This window comes from Rattus norvegicus, chromosome 11 (assembly GCF_036323735.1).
Source record: "Rattus norvegicus strain BN/NHsdMcwi chromosome 11, GRCr8, whole genome shotgun sequence".
Classification (NCBI taxonomy): Eukaryota; Metazoa; Chordata; class Mammalia; order Rodentia; family Muridae; genus Rattus; species Rattus norvegicus.
The window spans coordinates 47,430,877-47,456,082 of NC_086029.1; the positions used below are offsets into that span (position 1 = coordinate 47,430,877).

A 25,206-nucleotide genomic window follows, 5' to 3' on the forward strand; every position below is an offset into this window, starting at 1 on the left:
TTTCATTTTGATTCCTCACATTCACACAGAGGGACGTGCAGACTTTGGAGGCCCGAGGCTTTGCTCACTACCTTCACAGTTAGATCATTAATGATAGAGCCTTGCCTAGAACAGTGTTCATGTAGCAAGCAACCATATTTTTAAAATTAAAAAAATTAAATTAATTTTAATAATATTACAGTTTACCCAGTATATCTAAAATACATTATTTAAGTGTCTAATCAAATTTAAGATGTTAATGAAGTAATGAAGTTAAAGAAGTTGGTGAGGTTTTACATTTATGACTTATCTTAGTCTGAATAGCCACACAGACTGAGCTAATGCACTGGGCAGTGCTGGGCGACCGTCTGACTCAGGCTCAGTGAATGGACTGTTCATACGAATTTGCTACAAAGACTCCATGTGAGTCAGGGATGTTTGCTTTCACTGTGAAGCAGTTGAATGTTGTGCTGTACTTAAGTAGTAGTGAGATGCTGTGGGAGTGAGAGCTCCCGGGAGCCAGCACTGCTGGAGGAGATGCTGAGGTGGCCTCCAGGGACAGGGTCTGCAGTTGCTATCTGCCTTCCTTCTGATCAGGACATTCTTCAGTTACATTGGAAGAGAATCCACAGTGCAGTCTGTTGGCATAAACACATTGTTTTTGTTGTCCTTGGGTTTTACTGTTGGTTTTGCAAGATAGGGTTTCTCTGTAACCATCCTGGCAGTCCTGGGACTCAGTCTGTAGGCTGGGCTGGCCTCCAGCTCAGATCCACCTGCCTCTGCTGTTCAGCCAACAAATTAAAACCATTCCCTGAGAACATTTTAGATATGTACAGTATTTAAATAGTTGAGGGTTATTGAAGATTTTAAAATTGAGTGAGGGGCAGAATTCTTAGTGGTCAGAGCAGGTGCAAAGCCCTGAGTACAAATCTCAGAATTCCACCTGAAAGGCACTACTCTTCTCCTAAAGAGCTTAGGAAAAAAACCACCTTTTTAACATGGGAAGTAGAAAAGGTGCTTTTGATGTGTGCCAGTATTTTTACTTTAGTTATCATTCAGACGGAAAGAAGTATTTTGTGTATTAAAGATTAATCTAATGAATCTGATTTTTAGAATTTATTATATTTGAGATTATATAACATGGATCTGAATAAAAATGAGCTTTTCTTTTCATAATTATCCTTCACTCTTTGTATACTTCAGTTATTATGTCTTGTGTGGTCCCTCATATACTTGATGTAAATTTGTATTAATCAGTTTGACTAACAAGTTCTCTTTAAGAGTAACCAGGCCTACAATATTCTCCTCCTCTTCTTCCTTTTCCTCCTCCCCCTTCTTCTCCCCCTCCCCCCTCCTCCTCTTCCTCCTAAGCTTCCAAATGGATTTGTAGAAAAGCGATACAAAGACTTCATAACTCTTTGAGATTAGGGAGTTCATATTTCCAAGTGCTACTGTAAATGAAACTCAAGACCAGTATTAGAAGCATTGCACTAAGTGGGAACTGTGGGGACCGTTCTTTTATGTGGCTGGCAACTGAATGGTGCAAGAGTAGTGCATGTCCTAGCTTCTGAGCCCTTTCTCTGTCCCCCTTATTTTGGTACTGAACTCTTTTTAGTGGTTTATTTATTTATTTTTTTTTTTTTTTTGGTTCTTTTTTTCGGAGCTGGGGACCGAACCCAGGGCCTTGCGCTTCCTAGGTAAGCGCTCTACCACTGAGCTAAATCCCCAGCCCTCCCCCTTTTTTTTTTAACAGTTTTAACTTTTATACTAGAAAATGTAGAAACTACTATGCATATCAGGAAGTGGTCTGTGAATTTTGGGTCAAGATACATTTAGGCAAACACCACCACCAGGTTGAGTTCTGTTTTCTGACTTGTACTAATCACCAGTGTTTTCTAGGTAACGTAGGCTCAGAAATGCGTCCTGCAGATACACTCAGGTTTTCAAGTGGACTCTTAGTCTACTTTGATGCTGCTCTCTCCTTTCCTGCACTGACTTTATGGAGGCGTTTCCAGTCTCATGCTTAGGTTGCTCAATTGAACCACGAGTTCTCTTTTTTACTCACTAATCCCTCTTGCTCATCATTTCTGTTATTTTAGTCAGAAACAGGGATGTTTAAATGATGTTACTTACTGGCCCATTCTTCAGATGGGAAAGGGTGGTAAGGATCTCATTGATTTACCCAAAGTTAACTAATTAGTGAACTAATTAGTTTAAAACTTACTAGTTTAGCTAACTAATAAGTTGGCACACTAACTCCAGACACTGGAATGTTGTGGCGTTCTTGTGCACCTTCCTGCACGTGGTCTCTCCAGCCCGCTTTAACATTCTGTGTTCCTTACTCTTTTCCCCCAGTCCTATTCCCAGCATGCCCCGTATTGTAGACTGAACATCAGGATCTCATGTGTATGATAAGTCCGGCTCTACCCTGAGCTATACCCAAACCAACTTGTGTTTCCAACCCTGAACTGCTCTCTGTTTTAAGGTGCTGCGTAGAAGAAAGACAGTTGGAGGTGCAGCCTGAGGCAGGTTGGGAAGCACTTCTAGTGCTGTGTTCTTCACAGGACAGTTTCAAAGCTGATCAGGAGATTTGGGACTATTAAATAACCAAGGTCTTTTATCTTTATTTTTAAAATGTGTTTTCTGAAACTTGGGAATGCTGTCTTGTGTGAATGCTTTTTAAATCTCCTCTGTCCTATGGCCACAGCTACCCACATAGGTTGTGCCTAGAGCAGATGCTCTCTGTCTCTGTCTCTCTCTGTACACCCCCAGGCCCTTTGCCATGACGCATACATAGCATCACCTCCATTCCTTTGCAGATCCAGCCATCTTCTTTTTTGAGGAGTCTATAGGATTTCTCAAGTACTTTTCCAGCTATGTTTTCCAGCATAGTAGAGACTGAGAGGGCTTTGTGAATAGTCTTGCTCTGCCTTCTTAAGAGGTTCTGCCAAGGGACTTGCTACTTAGTTCTTCCCTAGAAGCAGAGCTGCAGCTGAGCCTTACACAGGACTTCTCTGGCTCTGTGGCTCACTGACACATTTTGGCAAGAGTTAGAGTTTAGTAAATGCCTTTATGTTTTATTCTTTGCTTTACTTCTTGACAGCTATGCACAGAGCTGTGGTAAAGTGTCATAGAAACCCATGTTTTCTATCCCATTGTTATCAAGAATACTCTTAGTGTGTAGAAATGCACCTCTTGAAAGGGAAAGGACACTTGGTTGTTACATACGTAACTTAGATCAAGGAGTTCCACTTGCTTCCCCTCTTGTGTGGTTTTCAGTGGTGTCCGGTAAAGAGAGGGAGGACCATGCTAGTGACTTTAATTGTATCAGTATATAGGATAGTGTGCAGCCAGCCTTTGGACAGTGGTAGGTTCTACTGACTCTAATTGTATCAGTATATAGGATAGTGTGCAGCCTTTGGACAGCGATAGGTTCTAGGTTAATTGAAAAGCATCGTTAACTGCTTTTGCATAATGAACATGAAGAGGATGACATTTACTACACAAATAGACTTTTAGTGAGTGGTTTTTATTCTGAAAATGTTAAATTAATTTGGTTTATTATGTTTATTTTATTTATTATTTATTTATCGAGACTTGTCTCACTGTGTATGTCCCTGGCTGGCCTCAGACTGTGTAGACCAGGTTGACCTCAAACTAAAAGAGATCCACTTGCCTCTACCTCCCAAGTGCTGGCATTAGAGGAATATGCTGTCAAACCCACTCATGATTAACTTTTAAAATGTCTTTGTTCAGAGAAATAACCTTGTCTTTTGCATGGGTTGTGATGGAAATTCTGTAAATGCACAGTTTTAATTGGAATCATTAAGCCAAATGATTGCTTCATTGGGTAATTTTAACTGTTAAGCTATAATTCAATATAGAGACACAAGTACTTAACTGGCTTAAATATCTTGTTTATTTAACAACTATTTAGCTAGAACTAAAAAAGAGTTAAGAGTATAGGCACACGACTCCCTGTTTATCCTGGGATAGGAGAGAGACCTTATTCTCCCCTCTCCCTCTCCCTTTCTTTTCTTTCTTTTCTTTCCTGAAATGAGTGTACTGTTTGCCACCAAAAGGTGGGTGAGCACTTAATTGGGAAATAGGGAAACTTGAAAAAAGGTATTCATAAATTTCTTGGGAGCCTAAGACTGACTTTGCTAAGACAGTGTCATAAAACCATTGCTACACAGTGTAACTATTTTTTATTACATTTACCTCAAACTTAAAATATGATTATGTTAGTGACTATTATTACCGTTGACTGGGGTTTTTGTTTGTTTTTTGTTTATGTTTTTGTTTTTTAATAGGAAATGTTTCTAGAAGTGTTTCCCAAAAGTCATGTTAATCCTTTAAGGACTGTCAGCCAGTCTTACTTGTCATCATGTAAAGGAGCTCCCATTTTATGCTGGTGTTGCTAAGTCTTTAATGGCAGATTTTAGCGCACTGTGGTCTTTACCTGTGAAGTCTGTTAAGCAGTGGTCACTTAGGAGCGTCTGTGGTTACCCTCATTCCTGAGCTACCATACAGACAGACTGGAGAGGTGCTACCTAGCAGACTAGCACAGCAGTGCGGGTGGTCAGGCCTCTCCAGTTCAGACAGCCTTGGGGACTCTGTTGATAGGTTATTTGTTTGTTTGTTTTGTTCTTTTGTTTGTTTTGTTTTTTTTTCCAGAGTTTCTATGTAACTTTGTCTGTCTTGGAACTCACACTTTAGACCAGGTTGTCGCCAAACTCAGAGATTCACCTGCCTCTGCTAGGACTGAACATGTGCATCACCACCTGGCAAGTTTTCGTGTGTGTGTGTGTGTGTGTGTGTGTGTGTGTGTGTGTGTGTGTGTGTGTGTGTGTGTGTGTGTATGTGCGCGTGCGCCTGCCTGCCTGTCTCTCTCATTCTGTCTGTCTGTCTGTCTCTCTAGCTACCTACCTACCCAGGCAGTGATGAAACTCCTTCAAAGCTCTGTCCTCTCAGACTTTACCCCAAGATGTTTCTTTGTCTGCCTGTCTTTGATTCCCTGGTCTCTCTGCCCTCTCATTCCTAGTAGGTGCAGAGTTTTACATGGTTTTATTACTCAAATATTTTTAGAAGTATAGATAATTTTCATTTCTATACTTGGAATATTCAATGCTGGCATTACCTGCCTTATATTTTTGCTATTTAAAAATAGTTTTAGCATGTTAGAGAAAACACAGGTTGGCACATGTGCATTTTGATGGTACAGTAATTTATGGCACCCAGCAACTATCCAGGGACTATTTCAATATTTTTTATATTCTTTGCTCTATTAAAATTTAAGTTCTTGGCTTCCAATTTCAGCAGGAAGGACCTAGTTTCCCTTTTTCAATTGGGAGGTAAAATTCCTTTAACCATGAGGCTAAATAAAATTTTCTGTTTAGTGTTTAGTATTCTACAGTGCCTCAGAATTAAGTACGTGTCACTTATGCAGTAAATTAAATGCAGGCATTTGCATGCTGGCCTTAGAGTATCAAGACTGTTGCCTTACTCCTTCCTGTCTTTGCAGCTGTCCATCTCAGTTGCTCTGGAGCTTATCACACGCGTGGCCCAGCTGTGCTCTGTGTCCATGCTCCTGGCCCATCCCTGTGCTGTGACAACCAGGCACTTTATTTGTATAGACGGAGTGAGCTCCAGTGGATGATATTTTTGTGCACACAGTTGTCCTTTAGGAGCATTTTCTGGTGTACTTAGTTTTTCCATGTGGAACTTAGTTTCTGTCTGCAGTCATTTTCCTTCTGTGAACCTCTCTAAACATTTTGTAGTGTATATTTGATGTTGACATTTTTTTTTTCCCCAGAGCTGAGGACCGAACCCAGGGCCTTGCGTTTTCTAGGCAAGCGCTCTACCACTGAGCTAAATCTCCAACTCCTTTGCTGGGGTTGTTATGGGCATATTTTCACTGGATATAGACGTGCTGGGTGCAGATCTTTGGTTGTCTTGATCATTTCCTTTCTCTCGGTGGGGCATATTTTGTCATAAATCCATTTATGGAAAATCTCTGGCTACTTTAATGGTTTGTCTTCATAGTTTATTTCAACAATTTGGTTGAATGCACTTCGTATTTGCTTTTCCCATTAATTTCTTTTTTACTGCTTTGAGTTTCTGTTGTTGTCGTTGTCGTCATCATCATCATCATCATATTCATTGACCTTCTATAGTGTTTGATCTATGATGACATCAAATGACTGAATTTTTCTTACTAGAATGTCCATGTGGTTCCTTTTATAGGTTCTGTGTCTCTAGTAAGATATACTGTTTACTTACAGAAGCAGTTTTTGTGGGTGGTGGTTGTTTATTATTATTATTATTATTATTATTATTATTATTATTATTATTTCTTCTTCTTGTTAATAGATGCTTACACCTCCTACAGTTTTCTGTGTTTTTTGCCTGGCGTATTTGATCAGTGTGACAGTGTATGTGCTAGGCTGTTGAGAATCTAGAATTCGCTGTACTTGTTGAAGAGGATTTGTGTCTTCTTCATCCTTTGAGATTTGCTTTTAAGAAGGTCGAGCCTTTATTTTATGAACCAGGTGAAGCCTAACCCTAAAGCACGGTGGTCTGGCCTCTGTTGGAGTCTGTGGCTGTTTATCTTGGTTAGCTCATTGTAGTGGGGACACAGTGCCACACTGGTCTGTGATTCTGGTGCTGCTTAGCCCACACCTCTTACAGTCCTCTGCTGCCTAGCTGTCCAGCATTCTCCATCGTTGTGAAGCTTGCCTGAGGTGAGGGTCTAGAATGACGACTCGCCATCATCATCTTGATTGTGTATGCAGCTCAGCAGTGCTGCAATATCTTATTTGAGTCTGACACTGCTCTTCATTCCCTGCAGATAGAAGGACAGAGTGACTGAGACGTAAGATCAGTTCCGTTTTCAATCATCAGAGACTTCTTCAACACATCTGAAAACCAGTTAGGTTGTGTGTTGGCCAGGCCTGTCATCATGCATGACGAATGAGTTTCTCTGGTATCAGGGACTTGAAAGTGGTCAGAAGTAGGAGTCTGAGGTGTAGTCTTTCGTCACATCCCACTGTTTCTGAGAGCGTGATCTGTGGTTCATGAATGTCTCATATGAATAAATGCAGGTTTTGCTGCGGTCGCATAAGCAATTTTGTGCATGCATGTATGGATGGGAATCACGTACAACATATATTGGCCACAATAAGTCAGTTCATATGTCTTTAATGTAAGATCACTTTTAAATAATCCTTATTATTAGATTCAGCAAAGCCATAGTCACTGTATAGTTTGATCCTAGTATAGATTTTCCTAATGCGAGCAGCCACAGAGCTAGCTCGGCAGTGTACTGTGCTGGCCTGTAGAGTAGAACAGGAGCCACTGTCTTGACAGCCTGCTCGTGCGCGCTCTCTCTCTCTCTTTCTCTCTCTCCCCCCTCCCTCCCTCTCTTCCTTCCCTCCTTCCACCTCCCTCCTGGAAGCCTGCTCCTTACACTGATTCTGAGCTGCATTTGCATTTGTAGAGTAACCCCTCCCCATTACCCTTATTCTCTCCCTCCCCTTCTCAGCTTTTTCTTTATAGATTCAGTTTGTGGTAGATTCAGCCATTGAGAAGCTTACTAATGCAGGGCATGTGCCATGCAGCATGCTTGACACTGTGATGGAGAAATAATCAACAGACTCGTCCATGGGCTTAGAGTCCTCACCTACTTACTCCTGACCTTTGTTTGTAGCCACTGAAAATGCAGCTGGCTGCCCTCTGACATTTTTCCTCCTTAATGTTTTGTTAGAGTTAATTTTGTAGGATATTCCATGAAAACCTGGTTGCTCCTGGTGTTTATTAAGCTTTCTATGTTACACCTTAGCTTTAGTTTCCAAATTTGGGTTAATTTGAATTATGTTCATTATTTGTTCTCTAGTATTGTTCTCAGGTTAGCTCTGCATAGTCCTTAAAACCTAACGCAGAGCAGCGCAGTCTTCGTCTTCTGTGTGCACATTAGTAGTGAGACAGACACTCAGGGTCAGAGTGTGCTGTGCATCAGACGGTCTCAGGCAGGCGTCTGGTTGTTCCTTTTTACATCACTCAGGTCTTCTGCAGGCTCTGAAGTTGTCTTTTCAAGGGTCTGCGTGGTGTCCTACCCTGTGCTCTGGACCGTCCCACACAGCCAGTGCTGCTTGTGATGTTGTGATGCGGACCTGCTCTGTACCATGTAGTTCTGTCTTGAGCACAGTGACTGAAACTTCGTTTTCAAGCTGCTAATTTGGCAACAAAAACTTAGGGGTTTTTTAAAGTAAAACCATGTTTTTGTGGTAAAAACAGTTGACAGATCAAAAGGGTTTGAAAGGTACAAATAGGATCTTGTATATGTTCTTAAGTAATTTAAAATGAACTTTGAATAACAATGTGAAAGGTTAAATATTAGAATGTTATTGGATAACTATCATTTGATATGCTAGTATATATTGTTGTATACTAAGACTAAAATAGTATAGTTGCTGTTAGCTTAATGGATAAGATGGTTTGTAACATGATAGGTATTGGGTTGAATCATACAAAATTGTTACTTTAGAGTCCAAAGGAAACTAAATACCAGCAATTGTCATGTTATGTCTGCTAAAAGATGAGCATGCATTGTCTACCTTTAAGTTGATGTCTGAGTATAAATGGGTGGTACAAACCTTAGGAAGAACACACATGGTGAGTGGCTCCGTTCTGTCAGATTGAGAGAATGTCTGCACCAGTTTGTCTGGGCTCTTACGGCAGGAAAGGGATAATAAATGGATGCCTGAATGTTTCTGGTATCACGGGAGGAAATGAACATACTGGCTCCTAACATTTATACATAGAATTGAGTGTGAAGAAAATAAAGAGCATATCAAGTATTCCTGTGTAACAGCATGTAGAGAACATATCAAGTATTCCTGTGTAACAGCATGTAGAGAACATATCAAGTATTCCTGTGTAACAGCATGTAGAGAGCATATCAAGTATTCCTGTGTAACAGCATGTAGAGAACATATCAAGTATTCCTGTGTAACAGCATGTACAGAACATATCAAGTATTCCTGTGTAACAGCATGTAGAGAGCTTTAAGATCCCAGCAGAGAAAGTTGTTCCTTGTCAATCTGCATTCGTTGGTAGACCCATGGCAGGTTGGCTGTAGAGTATCAGGTACTGTACCACCTCCCATGGAGCAGCCTCTCTAGACAGGAAATACCATGTGTACACACAGATGCACTCCCTCCCCATATCTTTAAGAACTAAGGCAAAACTAACCTGGAAGGTAAGTTTTATATTGAGAGCTTCTAGTATACTGCGTAGTCTGACTCTGCTTGTCTTTGGATTATCTGCTATTATGGTGTTGGTTGGAGAACAACTTTCTACTTATTTGTTTATTTAAGACATTTAACTTTGGTTGTCCTGTAGATTTGCTGCGTAGATCAGATGGCGTTGAGCTCTACCTCTTGAATGCTGGGCTGGTACAACTCTAAGTTGTAAACAACAACAAAAGCAGTTAGTTATCTTGCCCATTTGTTTAAAGTAGTATTGACATCAGCCGGTAGTTTAGCGATGTTAACTATCAAGCTCCATCCTAGGCCTGCATATCCAGATGCAGGTGGCTTCTCATGAGAATTCTTACATTGAATGTGGTTAGTAATTGGGAAAACTAAGATCGTGAGTGGTTAAATGATTTGTCATTCACAACTTTAATCATATTACAGTTATCAAGTTCTCTTTTGTGTGTATATTAAGGACCTTTAATTTTATTTATAGTCTGTTGCTACATGTTCTTTTTAGCATATAGACTTAAAGCCCTCCTCCAAATTGACAATTAGAATTGTTAATTTTTGCTGTTATAGACATAAGTGCCATCTTTGTTCATATCAGAAGTAATCTACTTAGGATAATTTCTTGGGAGTTATTTTTTTTCCTTAACTGAGTAGTTTTCCCTTTAATTACATTGACTGAAAAATGAAAAGTTTAGAAAAATTTATATTACTCTTAACATGGGTTTGGTGGCATTTGACTTGTTTAATTTCTCAGGATAGGCCAGTTGAAGCTGCACCATAGTCAGTGCAAGCTGACCTGAGAGCAGTGCCATAGATGGTTGCTGAGGGACACTCACTGGTCTGAGCCCCGCACTTTAGGAAGGTCACCCCAGCCATATGTCATTTGAAAATGCAGAGGTGTACACAGGGCAAATGGAGACCAACAGATGATAGAAATCCACTTTGGTGACTGCTACCAAGATGTGTGGTGGTAGAATGGAGAAGAGCTTGCTCTCTGTGTTCTTTAAGAAATGGCATCCATGGGGTGGGGGTTGGGGGCTGGTAGAGGGGGACCCTCTACTGTGATTCAAGAGTTTGTTCACAGTGGAGTCACCTTTGCTGTGGCAGAGAAGGAGAAGCAGACTTGAGTTCTGGGGCCTGAGCATTCTTCTCTTGAGTTTGTTTCATTAGCATTCAGTTAGGTGCTGTGGGCTAGGTGAATTGTCCACGGGGTTCTTGCTCTATCATGGTAAAGTTAGAGTGTTTGACAGTGTGGCAGTGGCTGACAGTATCTGGCCATTTGTAAGTTCCTAGAGTTGCTCTAAGACTTAACCTTTCATAGCATCCTGGTCAGGTAGTTACTATTATCACAGACCTGAGCATGAAGGATCTTACAGCTATATGTGAGATTTCACACTTGTAGCCTGTGCTCTTGTGCATTTAAAACTAACGTAAGGCTTGTTGTGGGGAATATGGTCTGGTGAATGTTGGCCATTCATTTTAGAGGAGACACAAGTATCTGGGGGCTAGAATTTATTGTCTCAAGTTTTAAGTCTGTCTTTTCTAATTACAAGTTTTGGTGGAGATAAGTATTTTTTTTTAAGGAAAGTATTTTTTTTTTATAACCTTTTTGTTAGTTAGCCATCAACGGTTCAGTGGATTACAGTGTTCATCTTCCTTTTCTACTGTAGATATCACAACCATGGTTTTTAGCTTACCTGAGCAGTGAGTACTGACTGTTCTGTTCCTTCTCTTTGCTCTCTCCTTCCTCCTTCCCTTCCCAGATGACCAGGTCTAAGGTTCATTATGGCAATATTGGAAACGCGTAGGGGGTCTCTGCTTTCCTTTGTGAGGACCTGGTGTGTTCTCAAGATTAATTCATACTATGTGACATGGGGTTCTTGAATGTTGAGAATTTCCTATGTGAAAATAAGTATTAAACGTTGTTACTTTCGGTTGGGTGAGATGATGCACATGGTATACGGAGAGAAACTGACATCTGCAGGTTACCTTCTACTCCCTGCGGGCAAACGCGTGCACAACCACAAAATGAAACAGTAAATAAACATAATATTTAAGTTGCTACTGCTTGTTATAAAAAAGCTTTTTAAATTATTTTCTCAAAAGAAACTTACACTCATTTTTAATCTGTGTTTCATATTGTACTTTACGTATATAACATAACTTATGTTGAACGACTGTACCTATTGGTTGTTACTAAGGCTTTTAATATTATTCAATCTTATAAAGTACTAATTTAAGTGGCTACAGTACAACTAATGGTACGTATTACGTTAGGATGTGAATACGATTTCAGCTTGGCTTGTGTGTTCCCAGGAGGAGAGACTTCAGCATGCAAACCTTCATCTGTCCGGCTCGCACCGTCATTCTCATTCCATGCTGCTGGCCTTCAGATGGCTGCACAGATGCCCCATTCACATCAGTACAGTGACCGTCGCCAGCCAAACATAAGTGACCAGCAGGTTTCTGCCTTATCATATTCTGACCAGATTCAGCAACCTCTAACTAACCAGGTAATTTCATTATTATCAGAAATGATGTTTAATTGCAATTTATCCCTTTGAAAATGCTAGACCAATGTCAAAACAGCTTCAGTTTTATATACTAAGTAGAAGTCTTTGTAGACAAAACATGGTGTTTAGAAGATTTTATTTAAATTTGCTGATTCTCCCCAGCCCTTGTACATGTATATTTTATTTCATTGATAGATACTCAGAAACAGCACACTTTCTCATTTTGGAATAAAGAAGCAGAAATTATTTTTAAAGAAGAATATTTAAAATAAAAAAAGCTTAAACATTGTAGAAAGGCATGGGGAAGTAGGAATCAGTTATTACCAGAGGGACTGATTTATGTTAAAAATGACATCTGCACTCGTAAGTTACAGAGAAACGTCCTTAAGACTCACAGGAGAATACGCGAATAGTAAGCATGCTATTTATTCTAATATTCAGACTGTAACTCGACCAATATTTCCTAAGTTGAGGGTATAGAAAGAATTCTGAAATCTCTCTGAACACATGCCTGTGTGCTTGAATTCACTGTGCCCTGCGTCATCACTGTTTTGGGGCAATCTTCTCACTGGTCATGCTGTAAGGTGTAGAGTCTGTGTTCTCGCTGTGCTTCGCGAGGAACACAGCTGTTCTGAACTCATCAGGATTTGGTTGGCCATGGCTCTATCAGACCCTTGAGTACAGCAAGTGAGGAATGGCTAAGTTAGGTGAGAGGTGCTTTCTCTCTTCAGCAGGGCGTGGTGGCAAGGAATAGTTGGCTATGGCCGAGTATAGTCTGTGGTGTGGGCATCCTCTGCCAGAGGCCTCTGGTGGACAGCACACTTGCAAAGCATTGAGCACGAACAGCAGCATCGTGATGGGGCTTAGAATTTGTCAGTTGCTTTAGAAGTTAGGTCCATGTTTGAGAATTGAAGTCGTTTATCAGAAGGTTCAGGTTTTGAAAGTTCTTGTTCGTGTTCCAGAGAAAAACAGAAAAAGTGAGGTATAAACAACTTGGAGCTTGAGCTGAGGAACCAGAATGAGCTCAGGGCTAATCTCCCGCTTTCTTCAAATCAGTGTGTCACACAAGCATTACTTTTAATTCACTTCCAGTTGAAGAGACAGATTTTTCCATTTTTGACTTTTCAGTGTGTGTGCATGGTGGTAGGCTTCAGAGTCCAGACCTGTGTGCTACCTGCTTAGATGCAGCCCTCTTGCATTTAATTTTATAGTTAGGTCTATGGTGACAGGGTCTTAGTTAGGGTTTTACTATTGTGTACAGACACCATGCCCAAGGCAACTCTCATAAGGACACTTAATTGGGGCTTGCTTACAGGTTCAGAGGTTCAGTCCAGTATCAAGGCAGGGACATGGCAGCATCCAGGCAGGCCTGGTGCAGGAGGGCGGAGAGAGTTCTACATCTGAAGGTTGCAAGTGGAAGGCAGCTAGGGTGAGGGTCTTAAGCCCATGCCACAGTGACACACCCACTCCAACAAGGCCACACCTCCTAATAGTGGCACTCCCTACATCAAGCAAATACAAGCCTTCACAGTTGCCATTAACAGAGACCCAGAAAAAAATTCTTTTAGCATTATTTTTATCAATATATCATGTTAGTTTATAATTTAGTTAGCAATCTTATTTTTATTATTTCTGATTTAAGCCATAAGTATTTTTAAGATGCGTGTGATGTAAAAAGACTTAGGCAGAGGCAGGTGGTGCTGTGCACGCCTTTGGTTCCCAGTATTTGGGAGGCAGAGGCAGGCAGATCTCTGGGTCTGAGCCCAGCTTTGTCTACACAGTGAGTTCTAAGACAGCCAGGACTACACACATACACACACACACACACACACACACACACACACACACACACACACACTTACTAAGAAATAAGGCAGTATTCCTTTCAAAGTCCAGAAGTTTCTGAGTCTTTTGAAGATGGTATATTCTTTAGGACTGATGTGTGGCTTACAGGGATCTGCTCGTAGGACTAGGGGTTAAATACACAGGCACCTCATGTCTGACAGGTTCTTGGATGTGAAATTGGGACCTCCCTAGATACCTGTTAGCTCTCTTCTTCTGCAAACTCTGCAAGATGATGTATATTCTTCCATCACCCCATCACTTACCACAGATGGATGAAGCTTATTGCACATGCACTTTGAAAGAACTGACTTAAGATTTGTTCCTAGTCACTAATTTTTCTCATGCGTATGTTGGGTATATAAAAGTTTATATTTGAAAATGAAAATTAGAATAAAACTGAGCATAGATGAGTGCCCTTCCCAATGGGTCTTTGAGCTGTAGGCTCACCCAGCCCACATGCTGTCCTTTGGCTGGCATCTTGAGCTCCATCAGTGCCCTGGATGTGGGTGTAAGTGCTGTTCCACCCACCTCATTGCTTGCTCTGGAAATAGCAGAAAGGCAGAAAATGCTCTTTGTTCTTTGTGGATGGAAGTAGGACAAATGTGAAGTGAGTGAAGTGTCTACTAATATGTAAGTAAAGTGTAGATCTCTAACCACACCTGCCCAGTCTGTGCGATGTTCCGTGTGTGTGTCTGTGTGTGTGTGTGTGTGTGTGTGTGTGTGTGTGTGTGTGTGTCTGTGTCTGTGTCTGTGTCTGTGTGTGTGTGTGTCTGTGTCTGTGTCTGTCTGTCTGTCTTTAGGGCTGAGCATTTGACATTGGATAATCAATCCTTCTACTTTGAGCACTCTGCTTGTAGTACTTTGTGGAGATTCCCCCATTTTCTGTGTCACACACATTGATGTTGTCTTTGTTGAGCTTCACTTGCTCTAGATCATTGATTGGGGCAACACTCTATTCTCACATATAAATGGTGACAGGAATAGTACAGCTTCTTATAAGATAAGTACAAAGTGTGCATGCTTAAAATAGTTTTCAGTAAATATCTGTAGTTAGTATTGTTTTACTATTTTGTTATTGAGTTGGCTTTGCTATAATACCAACCTTTTCATATAGTAGTAATGGACCATTTCAGTGGTGTGTGCGTGCGTGCGTGCGTGCGTGCGTGCGTGTGTGTGTGTGTGTGTGTGTGTGTGTAAACTCAAATTGAGGCTACATTGTATCAGTTCAAGATACAGCCTCTTAAACATAAGTTACTTTTGTGAAACAATTCCAGGAACTTGAAAGAAAGGAAAAAAACCCTGTTAATTAGACCTAATTAAAGCTTTTTCATTACTTTAAATGCTTATAGCATTAGTTCACATGAAAGAAGTGACATATTTATTACTAGTATTGTCTACTCAACAAATTAAGTCCCAAGGAAAGGGCTTTTTTTTTTCCTGGATTATTTTTTCCTGTTTATTCTTTAAGAAATAAAACATTTGGAAATTTAATTATGAAGATAGTTCAGTGAGTAGTTACAGTCACCCCTGTTCGGTTTCCTTATTAAGAAAAATGATCAAAAAAAAAAAAAAAGAAAAATGATCATCGAAGTTACCATTTAGATGGCAAAGTTTAGGAACTTGAGCATGCAAGGTCTGGAGAATGACCGGCAGTGAAACACTTGCCTTGAAGCACAAGTTTAGTCCTGGCATTCATGTATACACAGTGGTGTTAGCTTGTCCCAGTGCTGGGTAGACTGAGACACACAGAGCTCCCTGGGGCTTCTCGGCCAGCCACTAAGTACACCCTAGTGAATGAGCTCCAGGTCAGGGCTGGTTGAAAGGAGGCAAATTATACCCTGTCACCCGAGGCTGCCACATGTGTGTACCCATGCTGCACACAGGTACTTCAGCAGCATTTGACTCTGCGTGCAGAGGGTAACAGGTTCAGCTGGGCTCCAGGACCTGCAAATTGAAATGGGGTCATGGTTAGTTTCAGTCCTCTCCACAGCTGAACCTCTTCCTCTTAGTCATTAGATAGCCAGGAGTCCAGACATTTCCTTGAAGTTGTCTCTATTGCTTTGCCTTCCAAATGCTGACCCTCGAGAAAGGCTTTTGGTCCCTAAAATATGAATGTGGTAAAGGTCTGCAAGACCTGAGCAGTGGCCAAGAATGGCTTGGTGGTCGCCATTGTGGGTGTCCAGTGTTATTGGATTCGAGTCTCTCGACTGCACACAGCCCTTGTATGAACTCCTTCACTGAGGTGTGACACAATGGTGTTGGCAGAAGCACTCTGTGACATTGTCATGCTTGTGTAGTTCTCAGTCTTGTTTCTTTCTATAGAAAGAGCAGGTACTTAGAGAGAGTGGCTCTGGCAACTTAGACCCATACTTCCACATCTGGATTTTGGGACCCAGCAGCTGGGTTAAGACGTTGTAGGTTGGTTCAATGGCTATAATTCAACTGTTTGGGGAAATGATGCAAACATAGATATTCAGGCATATTATTTTCTGATTTTATTTATTTGCTCCAGAAGTTGTTTCCCTTAGAATTCAGATAAAAGAAATAACTTGTATAGTCCAATACGTATGTGTGTGTGTGTGTGTGTGTGTGTGTGTGTGTGTGTGTGTGTGTGTGTGTGTGTGTGTGTGAAGAAGAGGCTTTAATTTAGATTTTGGTAAAAGGAGCTTGACTAGGTTATTGTAGAATGGATTTGACTACTGAGTTATGGTAGTGAGTGGGAGCTTGACTAGGCTGTGTTAGAGGGTGTCACACACTGCAGTGTAGTTAAACTGCTAGTCTTTCTGTCTATTTAAGGTGATGCCTGACATTGTCATGTTACAGAGGCGGATGCCCCAAACCTTCCGTGATCCAGCAACTGCTCCTCTGAGAAAACTCTCTGTGGACTTGATCAAAACATACAAGCATATTAATGAGGTAAGAGTATTGATTTACTATGGTATCATTTTTATTTTCAATAGATCAAGGGACAGACTTTTTGATGCCTCTTTAGACAACTAAATGTGTTTTATTTCTAATGATTATCATTGAATAATTACCTTAGTCATATAATTCATAATTATTCACATAATTATCCATAGGACCTATTGTAGAGAAAAAGTACGTGGGTCAGTGTCACATGTCTTCAGGATTGTGGATGTACCCATAATTCAACTGCTTGAGGAGACAGGATCCAAACATAGTTGTCCAGGCATATTACCTTCTAATTGAATTTATTTGCCCCAGAAGTTGTTTTTCTTAGAATCCAGATAAAAGAAATAATTTTGAGAATGTATATAAGTGTATCTTTTAGAAGGAGCTTTGAATGAATATTTGAATTCTTATGACTATTACGAATTCTAATAAGTTAATGGCAAGAAAGGGGGACTAATAATTATAAAAAATACTTTTGCTTAAATTTGAAGACTTGACATCATTGAATATTAAGTTAAAAGGACCTGCTTTACTTCATCTAATCAAAAATTCTGGCATGTCTTTTACACTTTTCTAAAAAATATATTTACTTATTTTCAAGACTGGATTTCACTGTGTTGCCTAGGCTGATCTTGAACTCCTGCCTCCTGCCTCAACCTGCTGAATTCTGGGATTACAGGTATAAGCCACCATACTTGGCTGTGTATTCTTTTATCCATGTCTTTCCATGGTAAGATATTAAAAATTATATTGAAAAATATCAAAAAAGAGAACACATGGATTATTTCTCTTGTAACTTGCTTTGTTGCCTCTAGATTATTTTCTGATATTTGGACCTTTTCTGCTTCATTGCCATTTGCTTCTGGCCTCACTCTAGTTTTATAACTGTTACGTGAGAGTTTTCCAGAAAAGCATAGCCGAGGCTCTCCGTCCTGTGGAGACTTTCCCATGACTGCTGGTCACCTCCTGACTCTGGAGCCACTTTGCTGGAGAGCTGTTGTTAGTGTGCATGGCGCTGCACAGTTGAGTGCCATCCACGTGCTGCTTCAGCAGTGTCAGGATAACATCAGAAAGCCTCCAGAGTGGTCCTCAGGCAGATTTGTACACATTTGTTTATTATACCTTTGATTATCTGGAACTCTCTGAGACCTTGTTTCTCACAGCCTATCAAGGTCAGTTTGTTAACATGTGATGAATTGTTACTAACTGGGTTAAACTGTTGTTAATAGCATCTTTGTTGAAGCTCATTTATCAGCAGTCGTGCCACAGTGTATCAAGGTACCAGTTTCTTGGGATGTTATTGTTGGCACCCCATTATAACTAAGCTATAAGGAAAACTTGGTTTGCAATTGACCACAAAGGCTTAAGGGATTGGCAGGGAGGTATGCGGACAGAATAGATGTGGTTTCTATCTAGGTTCTTCTGGACATAGAAATCTGATGATTTTAGTAAAACATAATTTATTGACGTTTAAAACTTGTATTTTAAAAATCTTTTGCTCTAAGATTAAATATCAAATTAGCATTGCCTGGAGAAGAGGGCATGGGAGACCTGAACTTTGAGTTCAAGTTTGGGGGAATGGAATGTTGCTTCTTTGGATTGGGGGTTCCTTGTTGTGTTTCTAAGATCTGTGTAGTCCCACTGTGTACAAGTTATGCCGTACACTGACAGAAGGATGACTTACTTTGATTCTTTGTTAATGGAACACGTTAGACCAGTCACTTAATATCTCTTTAGTTATAAATGTGTCTGCACCACAGCGCTGCATTTCCTCCTACACTTGTCTCTATTGGTTATAGTTTTGCTTTCAGATATCAACTGTCGGAGATCTTTATTTTGTTTTGCTATTTTTATTTAAAAAGAATGTTCATCCACTTCATATTGGTCTTTTGGGAATATGCTTGTAATATCCATCCTCAGTAGTGACTGAAGTCAACAGTTAACTTTGTGGATATTCATTACAGGTTTACTATGCAAAAAAGAAGCGAAGACACCAACAGGGCCAGGGGGACGATTCTAGTCATAAGAAGGAGCGGAAGGTTTACAACGATGGTTACGATGACGATAACTATGATTACATTGTAAAAAACGGAGAAAAGTGGATGGACCGTTATGAAATCGACTCCTTAATAGGCAAAGGTTCATTTGGACAGGTAATTTAATGGAGAATGCTGAGTTTCATTAATAAAAATTACTAGTTGATCATGAGAGTAAATCCTTAATAGCACACTTGATATTAATATGTTTGTGTGAACAATGTATATTTAAATATCTAAATGATCATAATTTTCCAGCTATAAAATTTCCAGCAATCTATTTTTATAAATGTTTCTTTTCCTGCTGACTACTTACTTTTAGCTAGTGTAAAGCTGGTTACTTGTACTTGCTAGCAGCTAGCATTACCTCTCTGCTCTGGGCTACGTCTAGTCAGGTGTTCATTGTTGTTTTAGATATGGATGCCATCTGCCTGCTCAGACCTCTCAGGCAGCACAGCAAGCCCTCTCCTCTTCCTGAGGCTGGGGCTAGGTTCTGGGTTTTACCAGGCTTGTACCATCAGACAGACCTCCTTCTGAGTCCTCCTTGCTATCCCCGGAGCGCCAGCATGGCCATCTTCTTCATGGTGACTGTAGTGCACTTGGCTTTTCTCCCCATTCTCAGCCCCTTCTCTGAACCTCAAGTTCTGTTGTCCTCATCTGAACAGCTAGTCTCTGTTCTTCCGGGAGGACTCATTCCCTCCTTTGTCTCTGTTGGGAAGTGGTCTGCATAGGCCTTGTGTCCTCTTCAGCTTCCCAAGTGCTGGATGGCAGCTGCCACCACCCCTACACTTGTGTAAGGCTTTCTGTCTAGCCAGTTCCACCTGGCTCCCACCTCTCCAAGTCACTGAGCTGTTGATGTTAGGGACCTGGTTTGTTGTTACTGTCATTGTTTAGGTGATTACATGCAATCTAAATGTACTTCTTCCTGAGTGGAGGGCAAAACAAAGCTCCCTTGTGCTATGTCCATCAAAAACAAACTGTACAACTGGTGTGGTAGCGTGCGACTCAGACCTGTGATCAGAGTCTTGCATCCATGCTCAGCTACACAGTGAGTTTGAGGCCATTGCAGTTCTTCAGAAGACCATGTTTCAGAAGACAGGCGCACACCTATGAGTGAATGTGATTACTTACAAGCCTTGAGAGAAACCAAAATATATTCTTCAACAAGTGAGGTGATACTCACATGTCACATCTAATCGTGCTAAGGACAGAGGCACATTGTTGGCTCTCGCAGTCAGGGGCTGAAACTAAGAGGGCCGAAAGCACAGATGCAGCTGTGCCCTCACCATGGAGGCCGAGGCCTCCAGCATTGTGTGGCAAGACCAGGTCCTTAGGGCATTTGTGTATCCGCTCTTTCTATGCCACAAAGACACCTGTCACTCTTTTCTTCTGAGGCTCTCTTTATCAGTGTTTCTTGACTGTTAGAACTCTTTGCTTTTCTATGAAGTATGTAGCAGAACACTGTTGGGCCTACCTCCTAGGGAGGGCTGCAAACAGAAGGGATGCTCTCCCCACTCTGAGAAGCGCAGAATCTACACATTTGCTCTAAGTAGAACCCTCCTCTGTTCCCTCTGCCACGGGCACTGTGGCTGTGGTGTGTGGCTCTAGGCCAGCGCCCAGGTCCTGTTCTTTCCCTCTCCACCTTAACCTTCCTGTCTCTCTTGCTCAGAGCAGAGCACAGTCTGGAGTGCAGACACATTTGGGTTGGACCTGCTCATGCTGAGATGTGTACTGATCCCACTCACAGCTTGGGCCTGACATGTATCATATGGATGTGACTGAATTTATCTAGACTTTGTGTTGGGTCTGTCAAATAAAGGAATTTTCTTATTTCCTATGGCTATTGTCATTAGTCCTCATTACACATTGGGAATTCCCAGAACTACATTTGTTCTTTGGGCACTGGCTACTTCTGCCGCTCTCGCTAAACTAGGTATAGTTGCTACCAAAGTAGCAAGACGGCTTGGTCATGTTTGTGGGTGTAGCTTCTGACATAAAAGGCAGCAGGTGGTGATTTTCAGAATTGAGTCAGTTTTCACGCCAATCATTTTCAGTATATCTGACCCTGAGTGATCAGGGTTGTGGAGCAGACTCCTCTTTGCTGATACAATGGCTGTCAAGTCTTCACTTTAGGGCCTTTTTAGGTTTTCACCTCCAGACTTTTTGAAATGTGGTCAGATGTATTTAAGAGCATTGCCTGTTCAGACTACTATACTGCAGATGTGTAATGCCTTAGTCAGGTCTAACCTTTGTGTTTGGGGAGAAGAGTTTTAAAACATCTTCTAATTAGGAAATTCCCTTATAGTACTTTACTGGAAACTTTTTTATAAACTGATTCTTGTTTAATCATTGTTTTCATGTATGGGACTCTAATTTAAAATTAGGAAATAATCTGCTTTCTGAGAAGCATCAGAACCCTTTTTTTTATTCTTAGGACTAAATAAAAAATTTTTTACATTAAAAAATAGTTGAGCTAGAAGTGGCAGTACTACTTTTAAACCCGGAACTAGAGAGACAAAGGCAGAAAGATATGAGACTTTGACTCCAGCCTGGTCTATATACTGAGTTCTAGGGCGTCCAGGGTCATACAGTGAGACTCTGTCTCAATAATAAAAATAAAAAACCCCAATAGTTGAGTAAGTTGTTTTATTTAAAAAGTAAAAGTGTGTGTATGTGTGTAAAAAGCACATATACAGACATACATTACACAGATGCATACACATATACATGCATATACACATTACCTATACACACATATGTTGATTTAAGTAAGAAAGAGTGAAAGTCAAACTTCCCCTTCATCAGCAGTCATTTTATTTTTGAGGGAAGAAAGCGGTTGCCATCTCGTTGTTCTGTGCATGGTCAGAAACACTGTGAGGAGGGTACAGGAGCTCGTTTCAAAGAATGGGGTTAGGACCTTGTGACAAAGTAGATGGTCTCTTGAGGAGAAGCAGCAAGAGTGAGGTAGATTGCAGGATGGAAGAATGTAAGGTGTAAAGTTGTTAGTGAAACTGATGATGACTTGTTTTGTTTTGTAGGTTGTGAAAGCATATGACAGAGTGGAACAAGAATGGGTCGCCATTAAAATCATCAAGAACAAGAAGGCGTTTCTGAATCAAGCGCAGATAGAAGTGCGGCTGCTTGAGCTCATGAACAAACATGACACTGAGATGAAGTACTACATAGGTAAAGGCGGGCAGTGAGTGGGCCTCTGGGGTGCTTTACAGTGTGAAGCCACAGACAGCAGTGTCTGCTGTGTTGGTTGTTTCCTAAGTCACAACTCACAGGTGCCATTGTTTGCTCTAATGTGTCTGTTTAGGGAGCCGCTGTCGGGTGACTTGGTAGTGTACTGTGAGTGCCTAAGACTTTTTAGAACATATGTCTGAACTGCGATCCTCCCAGACTTAGTGAGAAGTGGATTCTTGTAGCATAGGGAGCACGTCACAGCATAGTCCCCCTATCGCCCCTGAGCTTTTCCTCTGGCCTCCCCACAGGAAGGTGACTTCAGCCTTCAGTCAGAGAAAACCTCCTTTCAGTCGTAAGCATGGATGGTCTTGGGGCACTCTGTCTGGGTCTGACCCTGCTCCTGTGCAGTCCTGTCTCAGTGTGTATGCCAGTGTCATGCCGTCTCCCACAGGAAACAGCTGTCCGCCAAGGAATGAAGACTGGAAACTTTAGAGCCAATCGGTTTATGGATAAAACATCTTCTAATTCTATCCTTCATACTTTTTAAAGATTTATTTCTGTGTGTGTACATACACCTGTGTACAAATGTCTTCAGAGGCTGAAGGCATCCAGTCCCTTGAGCTGAAGTTGTAGAGAGGTTCTTGGACTCAAACCCTCGGGTGCTGTGGGAGAAAAACATTCACTGTCACCTACTGAGCCATCTCATCTCTCCATCCCACAGCTGTTGGGTTTTAAAAATCAAATCTATTATATCAGTGCTGATAAAACACTATTGTTTTATTCACTAGTAAGAAAAACTGCCACCAAGTTTACAGTACTTATGTGACATAGCTCACAGCTGCATGTGACTCGGCTCTGGAGGGTTCGATGCCTTCTTGCCTCCACAGTTACCTGCACTTTCTCTCTCTCTCTCTCTCTCTCTCTCTCTCTCTCTCTCTCTCTCTCTCTCTCACACACACACACACACACACACACACACACACACACACACACACACTCTAGAACATCTAAACTGTCAGTGTCTTCTGCTGTCTGATGGAGAATGGGCTGTCAGCAGAGCTGATGACCTGTAGGCACGGGCAGCACCATGTGTGCTTTCAGAAGTTTTTTTCTTTCTTTCTTTCTTTTTTTTTTCTGGAGCTGAGGACTGAACCCAGGGCCTTGAGCTTGCTAGGCAAGTGCTCTACCACTGAGCTAAATCCCCAACCCCACAAGGATTCTTTCTTATTTATAGATTAGGGCATTGTTGAGAAGTGTGTGTGGACTGCCTGTTAGGCTGACATTATGGGCTGTTTCATCATGTAAATTTATATCTTTGCCTCCCTTTTATAATAGTGATACCTAAACTAATGACTTCCATTGTTCCCAAAGTTTAGTTTCATTGTACTGTCGTAATCACTTCCAAATAGTGTAAATGAATAAAAACTGCACTACACACAAATGCATTGTTTCCATAGCAGATGTTGAAGGGCCCAATTTACCACAAATTTTGTGGCCATTTTAATAATTAGCTGCTGTAATAGATCACTGAGCATTGTTAATACTGAGTGCAGAGCATGTCGTAACCACATTGAAGCTGATAAGTAAGGCTCTAGTGGAAAGTGCAGTGTCATAGGCAAAACTGGGTTTCAAGTAATGGGCATCATTAAAAGAAGCCATTAGACTCATGGTTTCGTCCACGGCTTTGTGCTCCCAGGCCTATGTGACTGAGCTTCAGACACTTTACGCTGTGTCATTGGTGGGTTTCCGCATCCCTGACCGGGAAGGAGCTTGAGCCATTCCTCTTTGCCTCTCTGGTGTCCTCCCTGACAACTGTGGGGACCATCCTGATGATACTGGATGTGTCTGAAAAGCTTTCCTCATCACACGGGCGGTCTCATTTAGTGTAGAGCAAGCCCAGTTCTGTTGAAGGGGCTTCAAAGGACGCCTGAGTTTATAGTGGTCTTTGGACACACCTCCTCGCCTTCCTATGCTGTGCCTTCTGTTTTGAGTGTTCATGTTCCCTTATGTCCCTGGATATGGGAAATTCATAGTGACGCAGAACAAAACTGAGGGCTCTGTTTTGGATGGCACCAGCAACAGAAGTACTTTAGACACAGAAGTGTTGCTTGACCTGTACTCTAAATTTAAGATTCCTTTTTTGATGGTACAATTTTTAATTTTAAGACAGTTGGTAGATAAAATATATTGTGGTGACCTTGAGATTTAACTTTTAAAAAGCACCTGCCATAGAGTGTAACTTATTTTAGGTGGCACAAAAAGTTGTACAAACTACATTTTATTTAACTCCTGTTTATTTGTATATTAATGAATGTGTGCCTGCCTTGAGGCTCAGGCTGGGGTGAAGGTTCATGGTGTGTTCGTGATTGCGTTTATGGTCATCGTACCAGGGGGTGTCAGAGCTCAGTTCCTTCTTGTCTTAATTGAAATCTGTGAGTCTTTCCTCTCCTTCCCTTACACTCATTTCTTCAGAGAATATTTTCTGGAATATTTAATGACAGTGGTCCATTTAAAAGTTTCATTTCATTTATTGGGAAAATATCCTACCAACTCTTCATGTTTTTCATGTCCAGTCAAAAAGATGAACAGATATATCTGTGTTTGAGTTTTCTTGGATGTTTTTCCTGCTAGTACAGCACAGCCTCTCAGTAAATGAGTGGCTCACATGAATAGAGGATCTCTGTCAGAGGAAGAAGGTCCTCAGTTGCTCAGCCCCTTGAGTGACTTTCAGAGTCACATTGCTGTTTAAATTTCAGTCAGCTTTTGCATTGCTTTTGTGGTTACTGCCTAACCAGGAGATTAAAACCCCAAAGGCCTGTGTCTGTGGAGGTTGAAGGAGCTATATATTTAGTTTTAAACCTAGGGACTGTGAAGTGATTAAGAACAGATAATGCATTCCCTTAGGCAACTTTTAAAAATGGTTTTTATTTTATGTCAAGGAGTGGTGTAGACTTTTATTTGAGCCATATAGAGTGTTCCTTGTGTGACTTACCCCAACTCTAGATATCTTATATCATGAATGATATCAAAAGAGCTACAGAATGTGGGCTGCTCAAGGCAGTTAGTTCAGGACTGTGCTGGGACTAGTGTGTATGTCACACATTGGCTGTTTGAATACTGTCATATTTTTCTGTAGAAAGGTTTGTAGAGAGAGCTATTTTTGACATAGTGTGAGACCATATTGAAGAGTCATCTTAACATTGCTGGCCTAACATCAAGCAGACTTACAGGCACTTCCTGATTTATATGGGAATGGTTGCGTCTTCTGAATGACTTTACCTGGTGCTCACTGAGTGAGGTACTTGAGCACAGTCTTTGGTTATTTCTGACCTTAGAGAGGGCAGCAGCAGTTGATACTGCCCTCTGTCCTCTGACTGAGGTCCACTTGTCACTTCTTTCCGGTGGCTTACCTGGCCTTCATAAGTTTTCCAAAACTTTTAAGGTTTTTCTTTTCTCAATTCACTGAAC

The 25,206-nt window shown here is 41.1% G+C and overlaps 1 protein-coding gene across 8 annotated transcripts in view; it reads left to right on the forward strand.

Annotated features, from left to right (window-relative positions):
* The window catches only part of Dyrk1a (dual specificity tyrosine phosphorylation regulated kinase 1A), a 118,210-nt gene that overhangs the window by 70,053 nt on the left and 22,951 nt on the right, over positions 1–25,206 (forward strand). For 6 of the 8 annotated variants that reach the window (XM_039088026.2, XM_063270304.1, XM_039088027.2 and 3 more), the window contains 4 exons: positions 11,562–11,758; positions 16,400–16,519; positions 18,481–18,669; positions 21,591–21,738. In XM_039088026.2, coding sequence (XP_038943954.1) covers positions 11,562–11,758; positions 16,400–16,519; positions 18,481–18,669; positions 21,591–21,738 — 654 coding nt within the window. The remainder of the gene's footprint in view (positions 1–11,561; positions 11,759–16,399; positions 16,520–18,480; positions 18,670–21,590; positions 21,739–25,206) is intronic. The other 2 variants (XM_039088031.2, XM_063270305.1) reach the window with 1 other exon arrangement.